Source organism: Tachypleus tridentatus, chromosome 12 (genome assembly GCF_004210375.1).
Source record: "Tachypleus tridentatus isolate NWPU-2018 chromosome 12, ASM421037v1, whole genome shotgun sequence".
In the NCBI taxonomy this organism is placed as follows: Eukaryota; Metazoa; Arthropoda; class Merostomata; order Xiphosura; family Limulidae; genus Tachypleus; species Tachypleus tridentatus.
The window spans coordinates 93,289,111-93,308,570 of NC_134836.1; the positions used below are offsets into that span (position 1 = coordinate 93,289,111).

Here is a 19,460-nt window from a genome sequence, read left to right on the forward strand (position 1 = left end):
TTTTTCTTAAATTCCCTAAAAGTAAATCTGAAGTACTGACAAAAAAAAACATACGACAAAATTATCCTTAAAGTATTTAGGAAAACCATAAGATGTTATTGTACACGTTATAGAACTTTCTTAAACATGGATATCTTAGTAAGATGTTATTGTACACGTTATAGAACTTTCTTAAACATGGATATCTTAGTAAGATGTTATTGTACACGTTATAAAACTTCCTTAAACATGTATATCTTAGGAAGATGTAATTATACACGTTATAAAACTTCCTTAAACATAGATATCTTAGGAATATATTTAAAACAAATTGGACGAAATATCTTCAGTTTAAAGTAGTTATTTAAGGTTTCAGTTAATATCAATATATTAGCTCTGCTTACGTCAAGTAAATAATTCGTCAGTTTCTTAGCATTACATAAAATTATTTGAAAAGGCTCAGGAAGCCAACTTGCATAAATAAATCATTTCCATCAATTTAGCATTTATAAGAATATACACCTACTGGAACGTATACCTTAAATAGGCTTTTAGGCCTCTACATTTAGGTAGAAGTATTTTACGTTATAGAACAAATAATGAAAACAAGAGGAAAATTTACAAAAAAAAATTTGTTTGATTTCATCTCTTTTCCCCGTCGCATCAAACATACCTGCCCCTTTCAGCCGTGGGGGCATTATAATGTTACGGTCAATCCCACTATTCGTTGGCAAAAGAGTAGCCCAAGAGTTGGCGGTGGGTGGTTATGACTAGCTTCCTTCCCTCTAGTATTACACTGCAAAATTAGAGACTGCTAGAGACGATAGCCCTCGTGTAGCTTTGCGCGAAATTCAAACCAAACCAAACCCATCTCTTCTTAGATTGGAAATTATCTTTATGGATGGTGAAATGTGATATTCTCAACTTAACTAACTTCTACAGAGAGTGTTAAGTAATTCCATTTTATAGGAGAATAAATTGCGTTTCTCCCAGACTCAACACCTCTTTCGTACAACATTTTTTATCTATTGGCAAACTCCCCCTGTCCGGTATGAAAATGCCATTTTTTTTCAATAAGAAGCAGTCTTCTAAACTTGCATAGTTCAAGTTATGACAATACACATATTAATAAAAACATAATAAAATACTATGGACACTTCTCCAAAATTTCTCCTTTCTATGTATTCTATGATATTGTTAGGTTGAAATGATAGAAGTATTTTGGTATCAATACATGCAATTAGCCTCTTTTATACCTACTTCACATCAAGATATTTCGGAAGTTACTTGTCAAATTCTGTGTGATATGTTCAAGTTCACACAATTGTATACAGCTTTGTTTGTGTATGTTGTAAGCAACCGTCGCAAATGCGAAGAGATTCTTTTAAAGACTGAAAGCGATCAAGAACCACACGAGAAATTCAACGAGCCCAGAAAGACTGAAAAGGTTTGGATTATGGCGTGTTAAGCTCTGGGTTCCGGAGCGGGATAAAATATTCCCTACATATTGAATTGTAAGCGTGTTATAACATTCCCTACATATTGAATTGTGAGCGTGTTAAAACATTCCCTACATATTGAATTGAGAGCGTGTTGTAACATTCCCTACATATTGAATTGTGAGCGTGTTATAACATTCCCTACATATTGAATTGTGAACGTGTTAAAACATTCCCTACATATTGAATTGTAAACGTGTTAAAACATTCCCTACATATTGAATTGAGAGCGTGTTGTAACATTCCCTACATATTGAATTGAGAGCGTGTTATAACATTCCCTACATATTGAATTGTGAAAGTGTTGTAACATTCCCTACATATTGAATTGTGAAAGTGTTATAACATTCCCTGCATAATGAATTGTGAAAGTGTTATAATATTCCCTACATAATGAATTGTGAAAGTGTTATAACATTCCCTACATAATGAATTGTGAAAGTGTTATAATATTCTCTACATATTCAATTGTAAGAATGTTATAATAGTTCATACATATTGAATTGTGAAAGTGATATAAGAGTGACTGTCTATCCTTTAGAGTGGGTCGTAGATTACTATTGATTGACTGGCTTCCCTCTGATCAGTAGTTCAAAATCAGGGACGACGCCAGATATTTAGCAGCTTTACTATAAACACAAACTACAAATACAAGTGTATTGAAGCTTCAAAGATAAAGAACTAAGAATGAATACAGCAACAGAAACACGACGCAGATAAAGCCCTTAAAACATAGTTTCAGTTACGAATAATTTGGTGGATCTGCTGAAACTAACTGTGCAGTAACCAAGAGGTGTATACATTTGAAATGGATGGGTAGACATTATTTTATCTAAGGCCTAAGCATCGTAGCTATTCGAGTGTTTATAACTCGCTTAGTAAGCTATCTTTTTATCCTTCATTAGATCAATGTGTTATTGAATATATATCACATTATTACGTTTTTAAATATTGATATTGAGTAGTTTAATCGACGTCTTAATTATAATAGTCCTATTCAACAGTTTTTGAGCAAGAAATTTTACTTTTATTCCATTCGTATCAGACCTTTTTCACATTTTCAAGGTATTTATTTGTTCACGAAACATTTCATCGAATATTATTATTAATAAGTGTTTACTGGTTGGGCATTCTGTTTAAAAAACAACAGATTTTACTAAATCGGAGCTAAATAATATCTCATACAACTGAATACGTTGTTTATTTTATTGATTTGTTTCATTCTTGACCAGTAGTTACATTAATATTATATTTTTGTCTTGTTTTATTGGGTTTTTTTTTCTGTTGCGCTCTTTCAGTATATCTTTTCACCTCACTTAATCCACTGCGAAGCCTAGACATGCACCGACATCACGTTTCTTTAGGCTACAGAGGAAAGAACGTCGAGAAGCAACAAGAGGAAATTTTTATTTTATTTATGTGTAGGTTCTGCTCGTAATTTAGGCCCGACGTGGCCAAGTGTGTTAAGACGGGCGACTCGCATTCCGAGGGTCGCGGGTTCGAATCCCGGTCACACCAAACATGCTCGCCCTTTCAGCCGTGGGAGCGTTATAATGTTACGGTCAATCCCACTATTCGTTGGTAAAAGAGTAGCCCAAGAGTTGGCGGTGGGTGGTGATGACTAGCGGCCTTACACTGCTAAATTAGGGACGGCTAGTGCAGATAGCCCTTGAGTAGCTTTGCGTGAAATTCAAAACAAACAAACAAATGCTCGTAATTTGTTTTATTCATGTTCTACTGTTTAAGCATTAATGAATTACATTTTAGATTCAACCAACCCTTGGTGCTAAAGATTCGATCTCTTCTGGCCACGGATCTCTTTCGAGAGACTTGTGGACAGGTCACGTCTACGAGCCATCTTCAGACGACAGTGCTCCTGGTTACGCCATTATCCCGAGAGAAAGTGAGTGTAGTTTTTACTTTAGTTCTTTGTTTTCATACTATACTAGTAACATAAACAATTTACATGGTTATTTCAGACAAGTTTGAAATTCGAAATACAAATACATTATTTCAATACTTTAGAAACAGATCGTACGTTTGACGTATGAGTTCAAACTTTTGATGTAGTGTGTGCGTTTCATATCAGTAATCTATAAATTAAACTACAATTAACATAATCAAGTCGATCTGACTGGTACCGAATTCTGTTCAAAATACGAGGAAAGATGACTCATAACTTTGGATTTTCCAGGCAGCTTCTTGACTTATTGTCTTATTACCAACAGCTGATTCCGAGTAGAGATACGGAAATAAGCTAACAAACAGTAAATAGGTCAATTCAGTTTGTAAGCAACCCTTCCAATGATAACCTGAACCTGTGAACAGAGGGTTGAAACTAGATTTTCCGACCCGATAGGTGTCAGTAGTTGTTTTTTCTTTTGTGTGTGTGTTTTTCTTATAGCAAAGCCACATTGGGCTATCTGCTGAGTCTCCTGGTTTTAAAGTTATAAATCCGTAGACTTACCGCTGTACCAGCGTGGTAGTTTTATGTTTTTGTTTTTTGCTTTACATACTTTTAACAGCACGTCTTCAAAACTATAATTGTTATTCAAAGCAAGTTTAAGTTTTGCAACTGCAAAGCTAGATGTAACTTCTTGTTATTGTATTTGTGAATGTAAATAGGTTTTCGTCCTACAAGTTGTCTATTAACTGATCAATATATTACTCATTATTATTACATAGAGCAATAGTAGCTTCATTATGCTTTAACTGTCATTGCAAATGGAAGCAAGCTGAAAAACATTTAGCTTCATGGTATTGAAATTGTCAAAGATTAGGTTGAAGTTTTAGCAAAATTATTAATTAAAGAGTTTAGCTGCTCTGTATTGAAAGTAGATTCTACTCTTGGGAAGATTTGAAAATAACCCTTCATTACTGTAACTGGACGTTGCTATGAAAAAGTTACCTAACCCACAAATCCTAGATCTGAGTAAGTGGCCAAAACGTTTTACGTTGTTTTAAAACAAAAATAAATGACGAAAATCAGCTATATGTTCCAACTGTAATTAATGAAGGCCACTGTTATTTATTAGTAAATATTATCGAAACAGTAAACAACCATTCATCTTTATTCAAAAATTGGCAATTAGTTGCTTATTTCATTGTCAGTTAACACAGATTTCCCATTACTGCTATATCCTGAAGGATTACTCAAGATATAGTAATAAATAGATCGAAATTTCAATGTGTTCTTACAAGTTTATTTAAAACAAAAACACAAAGCAACAACATCTGTAGAAACAAGTATTTTCATTCTAATCATTAGTGTTTATTATCGTAAAGGGAGTAAGGGTAGTCTTTCATAATATAGAATTATATTTGTCCACAAAAGACGTTCAAGTCATCAGTGTATCGTATATTGCCCTTTTTCATCGCTATTTGTGACCCTACTTCTCACTGGAATACTTTATGGGATTTTTTACAGTCACCGATCAGTAGACCCAAATCGATGGTACTTTCTAAAACGTAATAACATTTTTCAAATGATAAAACGTGCTACGTGCACTTTAATGTCACGTAACATCCTTTTGCTCCAGAAATGTGAACAAAAGTGGTGCAAAATTTATATCTACATACACACGTAATTACAGGATATTCAACGTCTAACCCACATCGGTCATTTTTGAGTAACCAAAACCCTCGATAGCACTAGTGTGGGTTGAAACCTTGTAATATATAGCAGCAATTTAAAAGGATTGTGCTTAAATAATAGTTAGCAAGAAAGAGTAGCATTTATTTAGTCCAGAAAACATAATAAACTGATTGGGGGATTTTGTGGGTGATGTCAATTTTGCATAATAACGTCCAGGTTTCGCTGAAAACAGGGTTTCATTTTATTCAAGACACAATGTTAAAAATTAGTTCACCAGTTTTTTTATTGTCATTAAAAGTAACTTCTAGGTACTATTTTATGTCAAATTAAAGCCTGTTTAATCTTTAAGATTAAAAATTATATTTAGTATATTCAGGCTTTGTTTTTTATTATCACCACTGACGCTAACAATTTAAAGAATTTGGGTCTGTAAGTATGGCTAAAAATTATATTTAATACATACAGTCTTTATTTTTATTATCACCGCCGACACTAACAAATTTGAGAATGTTTGGTCAATAAGAATGGCTAAAAATTATATTTAATACATACAGGCTTTGATTTTTATTATCACCGCCTGACACTAACAAATTAAAGAAGTTTGGTCTGTAAGTATGGCTAAAAAGTATATTTTATGTACACAGAATTTGTTTTTTATCATCTTAGTTGCCTTGTGTTTTGCTATGTTACGTGCCTACTGTCTCCAGAGTTTTAAGGTCAGACGTTTCATTAAGTGTAACCATTAACACCAGGAGGTCGTTAAATTTTATGTAATGTAACTTGACTGCTGTCACAAGATTATTCAAGCTAGTCGTGTTATTCAGCTATAACCATTGTCACCAAAATTCGTGTTTCACAACTGCTGTCAGCAGATTGTTAATATAAGTGTTTTATTAACTTTAATTGACGTCACAGGATCGTTAGAGGAGTAGTTAGAAATATCTAATGTTATATATATATTAACTCTCACCTTACACGTTTCTATTTCATACAGTTCGCTATCGTTAGGTTCCACACATTCCATTATAATGAGTAAATTTATGTTTTTGTCTGTTATAACTCTTCGTGTGAAGAACTGATAATAAAAGTTAGGCTAAATCATTCATTTTCTATGAAAAAACACAAGAACAGCCAGAAGTAATTACGATATTAGTGATTTGCTTCTTTACTCTTGTGTTATTAGGAGCCTATAACAAAGAAATAGTTCCTCAACCAGTTTCACACATAAGTAGTTTAACAAAGAAATAGTTCCTCAAACAGTTTCACACATAAATAGTTTAACAAAGAAATAGTTCCTCAACCAGTTTCACACATAAATAGTTTAACAAAGAAATAGTTCCTCAACCAGTTTCACACATAAATAGTTTAACAAAGAAATAGTTCCTCAACCAGTTTCACACATAAATAGTTTAACAAAGAAATAGTTCCTCAACCAGTTTCACACATAAATAGTTTAACAAAATCTGTTTGAAAGTCTTCCGCTGGTACAGCGGTAAGTCTACGGATTTACAACACTAATATGAGCGGTTCGATTCCCCTTGGTGGACTCAATAAATGTGGCTTTGCTGTAAGAAAACACACACACACACATTCTATTTGAAAAGTCAGTTTGTGTCGGTATATCTCAGATTAAACTTGTAATTTTTATTAAGTGTACCATCTGTGGATAGGTTATCGAAACTAATAGCTGTCCTCACTTTAACCAAACTAGTGAAGATAAACACGTAGTGTTAACATAAGCATTGTGATCAGCCTTTAGAATCAAAGTTTTACGTCCGCCGTTATTGCTTTTACCAAATCAATAAAGTTCGGGTAAGTTATTAAATTGCAATCAGACTGTTTAGCTTAGAGTTTATTGATTGATTAACAGTGGTTGCTGCTGTTAGAAAGTTAAATAAACTCCTTTGGTTAAGTGCAACCTTTATTAATAATGTGCTAAAACTGAAATCTTTCCAGCCAGTCTTACTTTAAATACTTTTATTTGTACTTCTGATAACATTCTGGTTATACTGTGATCAATAAATTGTTTGTTTGAAGTTAGGCACAATACACAATGGGCTATCTGTGCCTTGCCAACCACGGGTGTCGAAACTAGGATTGTAGTATTGCAAGTCCATAGACATACCGCTATGCCAAGGGGGGCAATCAATAAATATAGATTATAGAAAAAAAATGGCTAATTTATTAAGATCTAAATTTTTGAACAGTTAAACAATAGTTTAAAATTAACTTTTATATCATTTCTAATGGTAGGCTATAAGTTATTCTCATCTTCTAAGTGATCCAGGTCCACTCATTTCAGAGAAAATATATTCGTCATCAAGCTTCTATGAAGATTCGAGCGGTAGCTATCCGACAGTCGAGGAGCAAGTCGGACTTTGCCGAAGGATAGCCGACTCTATCTCGACTGACACGAACCAGAAATCACGCAGTGCTAAGTTGTTTAATCGACGAGTCGAAAATTCAAAGAAATGGGTGCATGGAGGTATGTTAACTGTATTTCATTCAATAGGATGTGTACTCCGTTGGACATCTTGGAAAAAGAAAATAATAAAAATATCTTCTTAAATATCAGGTGGTCGAAAGAAACGGTTGTCTTAAATTAAAGTTTCAACCAACCGACAAACATTCCTTTTCATAACCTCCTAGTTGATAATTATCTTACCAAATCAAAACAGACAATACATTAAAAAAATGGTGTTCCGGTGAACACCCACACTCACACAAATTGTTTATTTCACAACTGAAAGCAGTGCATCATTTGTCATTGCTTTTTATTATTCTTTTGTAGCAGATATCTCCGTAAGAATAAAACACTAATAAACAACTTTCTAGAAGTACTACGTCTATACACGTCTGCACGCGGATGTCTCGTGTTTCTCTTGCCGTTTATGGACGAGGCTTACCGGCGCCCTAAGTTCTATATCCATGTACAGAAAAGTGGAAGAAATTATTTGTCTGAACTCGCGTAACACGATTTGTTTCTTGACAATCTAATATCTGCTATCATTTGGCTTAATAAAACTGTGTTCTATATTAAACAAATATTCTCACGTTTTAGCGAGTATGTATAACATTAACAAAACATAATTGAAAACATAATTCAAACTTTTCTTTTTAACCGTTTCCACTCTAGTTATCTCATGTTGTGTACGAGGACGAATCACGATATTGAGTTTGTTTATAAAACATTTGTATAATCTTTCTATCCTCGAACTCCTTCCTAAATAAATATGTAAGTGAAATTTTCAAATTTCGAATTATGTTTTAATGTATATTTTATGAATAATGAACATTTGTTTTCGAGGAAGTATTAAAAACCGAACTGCTAACTTTAATTTTAACTTTTTACCTTCTCTCCATATATATTTTTATTTTCGTAGTAGAAATAATTCAGTAACATTATTCCCAATACCGTTTTTCCGAAACGTTGACTTACGTTGTTTAGACACCTTTCCGAAAATGAAGACCAGGCATAGCCAGATGATTAAGGTACTCAATTCGTAATACCGGGTCGCAGGTTTGAATCTCTGTCCCACCAAACATGCTTGCCCTTTCAGCCGTGGAGGCACTATAATGTGATGGTCAATCCACTATTCGTTGGTAAAAGAGTAGTCCAACAGTTGCCTTCCCTCTAGTCTTACACTGCAAAATTAGGGACGGCTAGCACAGATAGTCCTCGTGTAGCTATGCACGAAATTAAAAACCAAAACAAACATTCGAATCCTCGTTACACCAAATATGTTTGCCCTTTTAGCCGTGGGGGCGTTATAATGTTTCGGTCAATCCTACTATTTGTTGGTAAAAGAGTAGCCAAAAAGTTGGCTGTGGGTAGTGATGACACTACTAGTCTTACACTGCTAAATTACGGACGGCTAGCGCAGATAGACCTCGTTGCAGCTTTGCGCGAAATTCAAAACAAACCAAAAATGAAATCTTTTTAGTTTGTAAATTTTTTATTTATTTTAGCATAAAGATACACAATAGGCAGTGACCCGGCATGGCCAAGCGTGTTAAGGCGTGCGACTCGTAATCTGAGGGTCGCGGGTTTGCATCCTCGTCACACCAAACATGCTCGCCCTTTCAGCCGTGGGTGCGTTATAATATGACGGCCAATTCCATTATTCGTTGGTAAAAGAGTAGCCCAAGAGTTGGCGGTGGATGGTGATGACTAGCTGCCTTCCCTCTAGTCTTACACTGCTAAATTAGGGACGGCTAGCATAGATAGTCCTCGAGTAGCTTTGTGCGAAATTCAAAAAACTAACAAACAAAACAAACACAATAGGCAACCTGCTCTCTGTCCTCGACGAAGAATAAAATTTCTGGTTTTAGTGTTGTTAGTTCTTAAACGTACCTCTGCCTGAATGAAACCTTGTAAACAGTTGTTTTTGAATACCTACACTAATCTTGTGCATCTCTTCGGCCAATACTCTTAATAGCATAGTTTTAAAATTGCTTAACGTTTCCCCGTAAATTGTCTCTCCATTAACAGCACATATGTATATGTAGTAGGTACAAGAAATAACTACAAGCTCACTTCTTGGATCTAATATTCGGTTGCTAATTAAACAAATGCATTTTCATCTTGAGACTATCATACATTAGCGTTTTTGTTATAGGACAACGTTTTCTGTTTTCTTTCAAACAAGTCATTCCATTTCTTATTGTAACGTAAAAGGCTAACTATTTATTTCATGGATTTATATTTCTTTATCCTAATTGCTTTCATAAAAACTGTTGTGAACGTGTGTCCAGTTTCTTACACACAGCTCCATCTTACTCGGCCATCATCACTGAAGACGCATCACTTGCTATTTTATTTATAATACCCCACCTATAACAGCTTGGACCACCTATCGTTATAAGGAGTAAAGAAGTGTCGCGTAGTTCCATACAAGTTGAAAAAGAATTAACGTGGCGCGTGTAACATTCGTGTTTATTTCGAAAATACTTAATTGGAATGCGATAAGGATATTGTGATGACTAAGGAAAATGGCCGAAGTCATTGTTGTGTTTTCGAACCAATTTCGTGCAACATGTTTGTTTGTTTGTTTTTGGAATTTCGCACAAAGCTACTCGAGGGCTATCTGTGCTAGCCGTCCCTAATTTAGTAGTGTAAGACTAGAGGGAAGGCACCTAGTCATCACCACCCACCGCCAACTCTTGGGCTACTCTTTTACCAACGAATAGTGGGATTGACCGTCACATTATACACCCCCACGGCTGGGAGGGCGAGCATGTTTAGCGCGCGCGAACCCGCGACCCTCGGATTACGAGTTGCACGCCTTACGCGCTTGGCCATGCCAGGCCACGGGCAACATGAATTGTGTAACTTGTTTTACTGTTGTTTTAGAAGATCCATAATCATTCAAGGTGGGAAGGTAGCATCAGGAAATGGATAAGATCGGTAACCACAATGAAATACGTTTCTGATGTTCTTCGCCCTTCTGAACATAGTAAAACATCTTTTGTATCCAACAATATTCTCAGTCATCAATTTTCTTCGGTTAGCCAATAGCAGTCAGTAGCTTCCGGTGTTACACGTAATCCTTTTCAAATGCTTTTCTTGGAAGGATTGTAATGACGAATTGAGCGCTGAACAAAACGGTGCTCTTTGATAAAAATCCAGTTGACATCTATTCACTATTGTGCCCCTTTTGAAAGTTAGGATCCTAACTGTTACATTTTGTCTTGGAGGTTATTATAATATGGCTGCGTCTTATAGGGAATTCCATAATTAGCCTATTTTATGAGTGCAGTGTTCTAGAAACCTTGAAGTCGATGTAACATAGTTAGAATATGGTTAGGGTTTTTAACTTCCTTAGCTAAAATTATTCTACTGATGTACTTTGATAGATTTACAAAATGCATTAGAGTGAAATCTCTATTTTATATATTTTTACGGTATTTGAATTACAACGTAAATGAGATTTGAAACCTAAACCACGGTAATACTCTTAATCTGCTGTTTATAGTATTTTAGAGCTGTTTATCATTTTGTTACTGAATCATAAATATTTGTCCAGATTCCCTGAACATAGTTAATTAGTTCGTTCACATTCTTTTTTTGTATCTTGACGTATATTTCTATTTTTTTTAATGATTTGACAAGCGGTTAAATGATTTCCATCACCCCACCATTAAACATCAGTGACGCTTCTTCAAAATACCATTCTATTGCATTCGTAAGTGTGATGTGTTCTAATGAGATGTCAGCAATAATTGTGGCTTTCATTTACGAACAAAGATGTCGTATAGCAAAAGTTGTTATAGCAGTTAACCTCGTGAAATAATTAAATTGAAATATTACCGTTAGAAGCCTGCGTTCATTCCTTTGTGATAAAACCAGTAAGATAAGGTGTATCTAAATATAATAATTTAAAGTGTTGTTCCCTGTAGTTTGGAAGATAAACTGAGCCAGTTAAAACTATTGTATAAGTTCTAATTGCATTCCAAGAATTGTAGTCATTAACTCAATACATTTGAAAATAATCGAAAAAACATCAGTTACAGAGAAACTGGTGAGAAAAGCTTGAAGTCGGTTTTAAATCTGCACTGCTTCATATCTATCTGTTAAACCGTTTTTGTTTTTCGCTTTGACATTACCAGAAAGTTATAAACTTTTGACAACAGTGTTTTAGTTTTCAATTTACCATCCCTGTGAGTCAATATTAAATATGTCATATTTATTCGTTGAAACTTGAACTGTATTAACATGTTAACTGGTTGTTCATATTACTGATACTTTTTCAGATCAGGCGGAAGAACACGAACCTCACGAACGAAAAACACTGAAAGAACAGGTTTGTGCAGAAAAAACAAAAGTTGAGCCCTCTATGTCAGGAGCACTGAGCACTACATACATTAAATCTAGTGATTCTCCAACGAAATTAAAACTGATACTCGATCCCAGACACTTACAAGATGTCCACCAACTGCGAAAGGAGGGTCAAAATATTAACGAGCATAACGTGATTAGTCCTGATGTCTGTCTGGGTCTTGTTAAAGACCTGAAATCTCCAGTTGGAAAAGGTGCCTCTATGTTCGCAAAACGCAGGCAAAAGTCCGAAAAATGGGTTGTGGACGAAAACAAGGTCAAAGCTCACCAGTTATTGCAAAGTAAGCCACCACTAGGGACAAAAACCGACGCCAGACTCCAAGAAATCCTAGAAACTCCACGTTTGACAATTGTCAAGAGTCCTTGGGAGGCTGCCTTAGAATCTCCTGTAGGAAGTTGTGATGCTGCGTTTCGAGAATTCTGGCCTGAGACTCGTTCAGCCCCATTTGTTCCTCGTGTTCATCAAGAAAGCGGAACGAAAGCCACGTCTCCTCCTGTAATGACACTACCAGTGGACTTCCATTCCCGTCCGAATGCCCCCACTCCTAAGTTTGCTCCTATAGCAGGATATAGCCTTCTGCCATCTACAAACTATGATCTCTATCGACCCCGTATCCCACGAGGTTGGAATAGTCCGAATATAGGTGAGGATATGCCAAGACTGAATTTTCATGGAGAGGATAAAACCTAAATTAAATAAGTACATGCGTTTAACGACGAGAAAAGTTTTTTTTATTGTTGATTTAATACAAGTAATTTTTTTTTTACCAAATGACCTTACTGAAAGCAAAACCAAATATTTGGCTAAATATGCACTAAAATAACAACAGACTTATTATAACGACTTACATAAGGACCAGAATTCGATTAAATGTATTTATACAACAATTTGTAGTTTTATTATTATTTAGTAACTAAACAAAAGGTATAAGTTGTAAAGCCTTCCTTTAATTGCCAGGACATACATGTCTTTGCTGATTTTGTTCGACAAAAATAATTATGTTTGGAACACGTATTTTTTAATTTGGGGTGAAAGCAAAGATTATACTTTTTTTTACTGCAAAAAAGCACTAGTGCTATCTGCGCCCTGTCAACAGTGGGGAATCAAACCCCGTTTTAGTAAATCCTCAAGCCTATCGCTGATTCATCGATGAAAAGGTTAAAACCAAAGTTTCAAAAACAATTACGATAACTGCCACCAGATAACCAAACGTCTGTAAACTCTTTTGTCGTCTACTTTAAAAAGGCCCGGCATGGCCAGGTGGGTTAAGGTGTTCGACTCGTAATTTGAGGGTCGCGGGTTCGAATCCCGGTGGCACCAAACATGCTCGCCCTTTCAGCCGTGAGGGCGTTATAATGTGACGGCAAATCCCACTATTCATTGGTAAAAGAGTAGCCCAAGAGTTGGCGGTGGGTGGTGATGACTAGCTGCCTTCCCTCTAATCTTACACTGCTAAATTAGGGACGGCTAGCACAGATAGCCCTCGAGTAGCTTTGTGCAAAATTCAAAACAAACAAACAAACAAACAAACTACTTTAAAAATTATGAAGAGCGTATACGGAAAATAATTACTTAAAAATATAATACAATTCGTTTCTTTGTTACTTAGCACAAAACTATACCGTAGACCATCTCTGCTGTAACCACCGTGAGTATCTCTGCTGTATAAGCCCTCAGACTTACCGCTGAGCCATTGGGAGTGAGTGTCTAAAAAGCATTGAATACAAAAATATTTTGTTACTGAGTTTCCTAAATATATGAAGGGCTATCTGTACGGATTGATTACATTGTTCGTGATTAACAGTTGTTGCGTATATGAATCTGTTTAATTTATAAATATATATATATATATATATAGTCCAATTAAATACATTACTTGCGGAAGCTCACAAATAGCTTAGATAGCTATCTTATCACCGTATAGACACAGTTTATGTTTCGACTCTACGAGTCGAAAAAACTCGTATAGCCAGTATAATTAATTTTGTTTCTCTTGAATTTCACACAAAGCTACTGAAAGGCTATTTGCACTAACCATCTCTAATTTTGAAGTGAGAAACTAAAAGGGAAGCAGATGGCCATTATCGCCAACTCTAGAGCTACTCTAATACAATAATGAGATTTTCCCTGTCACTCTTATAACATATTCACACTCAGAAATTACGAAACACGATTGTTTTGTTTTCGGGTTGTTGTTTTTTGGGGGGTAAGTTCGGCAAGTTAATCACTAGTAACGCTTTGTTTTAATACTATAAAATAAATCGTATTTTTTTTCCCACTGACATATAATTTTTGTTTTCAGCCAAATCAAGTTCTGAGTGTCAAGATAACTCCCACGAAGCCTCAACAAACTGGGGTTCAACCTCCTCACCTACAGCACAGAAAATGACTTTTCATAACTTTAATGTCATTCCGAAAACCTGGTCAACAGCGAAAGCAACACCAAACAGATCCACCTTTAAACCTGTTAAGGTCCACCTGGGATTAACAAAATGAAAAGACCGTTGGAATGTCAGAAACTCGACTACCTTCATCTTGTATCGCTGGTAACGTGACAACCAATGAATACCACAATATTGAGCCACTCTACGTTGAAAGCTGAATTTCTTCACCTTATACTTTATGCCGTGAATTTACTGTTTTCGTAATTTCATTATTAAAAACCTTTTAAATAGTAAAATAACCGTTTCTAGTCCTTACGCTATATTAGATGTTCTGATTCAACGTAATGATTTTGGAAACCCAACTTCTGTAGGCTTTTCTTGTCGTGTCGTTTCACGTGGCTAGAGAAGTGTCATAGTAAGTGATAATTAATCATTCATATAATATTAATGACATTGTTTTCAATTCTGTCTACCACCATGTCTTATTTAGTAATTGAAGTACTTAAAGACTGATTTTGAAATGTTCTGTCCGTTACAAAGGTACCCAAGTATCCTGTGTAGCTTTAGAAGGATCGTTAGTTTCAATGATATCTTATTCTTCTGTGTAGCTTTAGCAGGATCGTTAGTTTCAATGATATCTTATTCTTCTGCACTGGTTTTTCCCAAAATGGGCTTTATCGTCTTGTTTAGCGAAGCTTTCGAATACATCCAAAGCATATGAAGTTAAACATCGTGTTATCGTAATATAACAAAGAAGAAATCTCTTTAATGTTAATAAGATATTTGGAACGAAACGCTATACGTATGTACTTTATAAAACTTTACTGTCCATAAATGCATTAAAAAATATATTTACATATTCTTCTGGAGGTATTAGAAGTTTGGTTATTGGTGAGCTGCAAACTTAGAATGAACGATTTCATTCATAGAAAGAATTAACTGTGATTTATTAATTATTATTACGTTCAATGGGATCTGTAAAATAAAATCCAATATAAAAGCATTAAGGAAGAAACATTTCTTGGAAAATAACACACAAAAAGTTACTCCCAGCGACATAATATAAGATTCAGAAAACTGTCATATGTAAATCTAAAAGGTGAAAAATTTCTCCTTTCAAAAGAGAACTCTGTATACTGGGAATAAGTTTTTGATATAACGTTTTCGTTTTTTTTTCTATCTTAATGTTTTGTCTAGACTTTAACGTTATGGTTTCGATTTCAAATTGTATGCTTTGTTTAGAGTAAAACTACAAGTAACTTTATTGATTATTTTAATAACAGAATGTGTCACGCTGTTTGAAATCTTATAGTCGAACTTCTTTTGCTCGGACTGTGTTTTATTTGAATTTTATTAATTGAAAGACGTGATTAAAACCCACGTTATCGGTTACGTCTATGAACAAGGATAAATGCTTTAATTCATGTTACGAATTTTGAACATTATCTTCCAATTTTGTTTTAAATAAATATCACATGAGTCTTTTCAACGTGTTTGCGCATTAAATACAGTTCATTATATTTTAACATAGAGAAAACTTCTATATCCTCTCTGGGTTAATTAGGTTAAAACATCACATACTAAATTAGTTCTCGTAGTTGATACATCACAATGGATTTTCCTGATATTAAGTCATAAAGATTGTATGAACAAAAACAAAGTATAGAAAGATTGTCTTCATACATAAATACTGTATATTTTGAGCTTACGTGTTTACTTCATTACTTCTAAATTATTACTATTTGACATATATTACGAAATTATGTCAGAAGCATAATATAGCACATACCTAATGACACTTCGCCCATCCGATTTCAAAACCTAAATGCGTATATCAACATGAACTTAATAAGTACACAGTTCAGTAAGTATTTTTCTTATAAAAAATCCACACAAGGCTATCTGCTGAGTCCACCGTTCTAAATCCGTAGACTTTCGAGTTTAATAAGAATCGTCTAAGGTATAACTCAGATTCGATACGGTTTACTACCTTCATTGTGTTTCACATTGTAGTGAGAAAAAATCCATAACCATTATCTACAATTACTTTCCATATTGTCATAAAACATCAGAAAAGTACATTAACTTACTCGTCTTGAGCTATGCAAGGGAATACCGGTGCACTTCAACTTTATAGCACATAACACTATAGACTTTTGCTGGCATTAGCAGAGCTTTGTATCTAGAAAATTTATGAAAGACAAAACAAATTATATCATTATTCTAAGATCATAGATTGTTTTTGTATACGCTGCGTTGTGACCACAGGCTTTGTAACTTATTGTATGATGAACATATTTTAAATTCATGTCCTGGGTAAAATAATGATAACAATTACTCAGTTGGGTTTTAATATTCATATTCATTATTTGTTTTAAAAATCGGATTTTTGATCAAAGAGTTTAATAACTGATTAGTTTCAGTTCTGATACCCAGGTTCAGTATTCATTAGACTCAACAAATATTGAAAATGAAAGTCAAAACCAGATATAATTATTAACTTTTATCAATAATTACTCTGATTGTTTATTTACAAAATGTCATAAACAGCAATTATTTTGTTTTTGTTTTTGTTCCAGAACCGCAAAAAGTTCATTACGTTGTAGATTATAAAAATCACAACTTCAAGGGTTTCAGAATCAGTTGTACGTTGTTTTTTTTATACTCTAAACCCCTGAAATACCAGATTCTTTAGATGTATAAAACTGTCTTGTTTCTCATCAATCTCAAGAGATCTGCTTTCATTTGTACCAAAAACAAAATTTACTGTACCATGAATTACAACCCGACAAAATGAGCCAAGAAAAAGCATGGACTACATAAGTTTCTGTACTTCCGCCGTTGCTGACAAGGCTGCTGAAACTGCAGTTTAAAGAACAGAAACTTGTCATGCGTGAAAGCACCATGAAAACCATCAGCTGACAAAGTCTTTCTCTTCTACGGAATTGTACTTGTCTCTAGAATACAAAGTGTTTTAAACACGAAGTATTGTTTGAATGTTTTCAACGAACTTCACAACCATAAATGATAGTATATCCCCTTCAATATCCTGTCATTTTCTAACAATTTTCTTTCTTTTTCTATTTTGTTATAACTTAACAAACAGTTATATTTTTAACATAGAATTATATTTTTATAGCTTGATTCAAAATGGTGACGAGCTGAAGATAGTGGTCCTGGCTATGTGAAATGAGGTCCATATCACACATCACTCATTTCATTGACAAATGTTTTACGTGGAATGAAGTCACACTTTGTATTCTAAGGATGGCAGGAATGGGTATTAACACTTTAACTAAAATAAAGTACAGAAAAACCTTTCGGCCTTCTTAGGTCATCTTCAGGTTAACAAAGAGAGTTTGCAAACTCTTGTATAATCTATAATAATCACTTGGTGAAAGTGAGGTAAAACGGTCCCCTTCGGTAAAATGGCCGCCAATGTATATCATAAAGTATCAGAATAAATTGAATATAACATGATGCGAATGTGAATGATAAAAAGGACCACGCCAATTTTTTTTTTCTTTTTGAACAACTTTGTTCCAAGATAAGTACTTTCAAGTTTTTGTGACTACGAAGCAAATATGTCATGAAATTTATTTTTGTTGGTTTCAAACAGTGATCAAGACGGTAATGTGTCTTGAGATCAAAAAATTGCCTGAAAGGCACACTGTGTGTTATTAACAGGGGTGAGAGCTTAGAATTATTTCACCTTCTGTATCGCGGACTATTGTAATTCAAACTAAAATATATTTTCAATGGATGTGCTCTACTAGATTTTTACCTCATGTACCAAATTTCAAGGCACTCCAATAATTATTGAGATATAATATCTTCAATTTTGATTGAGTTTCTTCCTTTTCTTTCTTCTTCGTATCAAAAGCACATAAAGTTTATTTGATATAACAACATACTTAATTTTTATGGAGTTTTTCAAATTTGGTAAAGTGATATATCTTAATAATTTACAATTAGGAGCCTCATTTGGTGTAAATATAAGCCACATGTGAAAAATTATTCAACAAAAATCTCTTACATTGTGACATGACAATTGTAATGTGACAAACCGGTCTAACATTTTATGACAGTTTCATCTAAGAGGCCATTTTTAGATTTTGTCATACGGAATACAGGAGGCTGATTTATAGCAGAAAAATTACATGGTGAAAGAACGCAAGCAAGATTAGTTGTTTCTAGCTCATGTTTTCAAAAAAATATGCGAGTGGACGGTTATTTTCAATTATTCATTGCTAGCTTTTTAAACATAAATTTACTAAATTTTATGAAATTATCCGAATTAAAGAGAGTTTGACGTCACTTGATATTAGCTTAAGCAATTAGCATACATGATATTCTTTGATAATACTGTACTGAATGCATAGGGTGATGACAAGAAACTGTTAATATAAATTCCATGGCGTTAATATATTCTTTGAAATTAAACACTAAGCCACACAATAGGCGATCTGTGCTCTGCCCACCACAGGTATCGAAACCCGGTTCTAGCGGTGCAAGTCCGCAGAGATACCGCTGTGCCAGTGGGGAAGCTACTATAAAGAAAGCTATTAACACTGTTTTAGAGGGAGAAACTACCACCATATATTTAAAGGTATCTGGTTTGTTCTGTCAAGCAAAGGTTTATTCCAAAAAGTAGGATTGCAACTCTAAAGCTGAGATGGTTACAGTCGAGTATCACTTTCTCATTTGGTGCATAAAAGTCATATAATATAATTTAAAACACCTTAGGCGTGATAAAAAGGTATCCCTGGTTGAACAAAATACGCACCCTGGCTAATTGATTAATGAATATTTCCTGTGAACGTTTTATCAATGCTATAAGTGTAGCTATCACTTTGGCCACAAATTTTGATTTTATTCCCTTAAATCGCAAGCTGAATTTTTTTTTGGCTGCACCTTTTTTTCGTACCTAAGGTGTTTTTGATTAGTTTAATTATATCCCGTAAAAGAAACACAGTTTACGTTCCCTGACTTACACTATATCCTGCTATTGCTGAGTGGTGAGAGGCTATCTTCCTTCCTATCATGGATGTCTTATCCCACACCATTGACGTATATTTCCAAAATATGCTTCGGCCATACTCTAGATATTTGCAGCAAATTAATGCTCACTTAATTCGTGAAAACTACATTCCAAGTTAAGGTG

At 34.4% G+C, this 19,460-nt stretch overlaps 1 protein-coding gene across 4 annotated transcripts in view; it reads left to right on the top strand.

Moving 5' to 3' along the window:
• Nucleotides 1-15,785, top strand: part of LOC143234015 (uncharacterized) — a 39,649-nt gene extending 23,864 nt beyond the window's left edge. For 2 of the 4 annotated variants that reach the window (XM_076471011.1, XM_076471013.1), the window contains 4 exons: nucleotides 3,246-3,381; nucleotides 7,376-7,558; nucleotides 11,827-12,555; nucleotides 14,215-15,785. In XM_076471011.1, the coding sequence (XP_076327126.1) occupies nucleotides 3,246-3,381; nucleotides 7,376-7,558; nucleotides 11,827-12,555; nucleotides 14,215-14,408 (1,242 nt within the window). In that variant the 3' untranslated portion in view covers nucleotides 14,409-15,785. Of the gene's footprint in view, nucleotides 1-3,245; nucleotides 3,382-7,360; nucleotides 7,559-11,826; nucleotides 12,556-14,214 lie in introns of all 4 variants that reach the window. The other 2 variants (XM_076471010.1, XM_076471012.1) reach the window with 1 other exon arrangement.
• The last annotated feature ends 3,675 nt before the right edge of the window (nucleotides 15,786-19,460 follow it).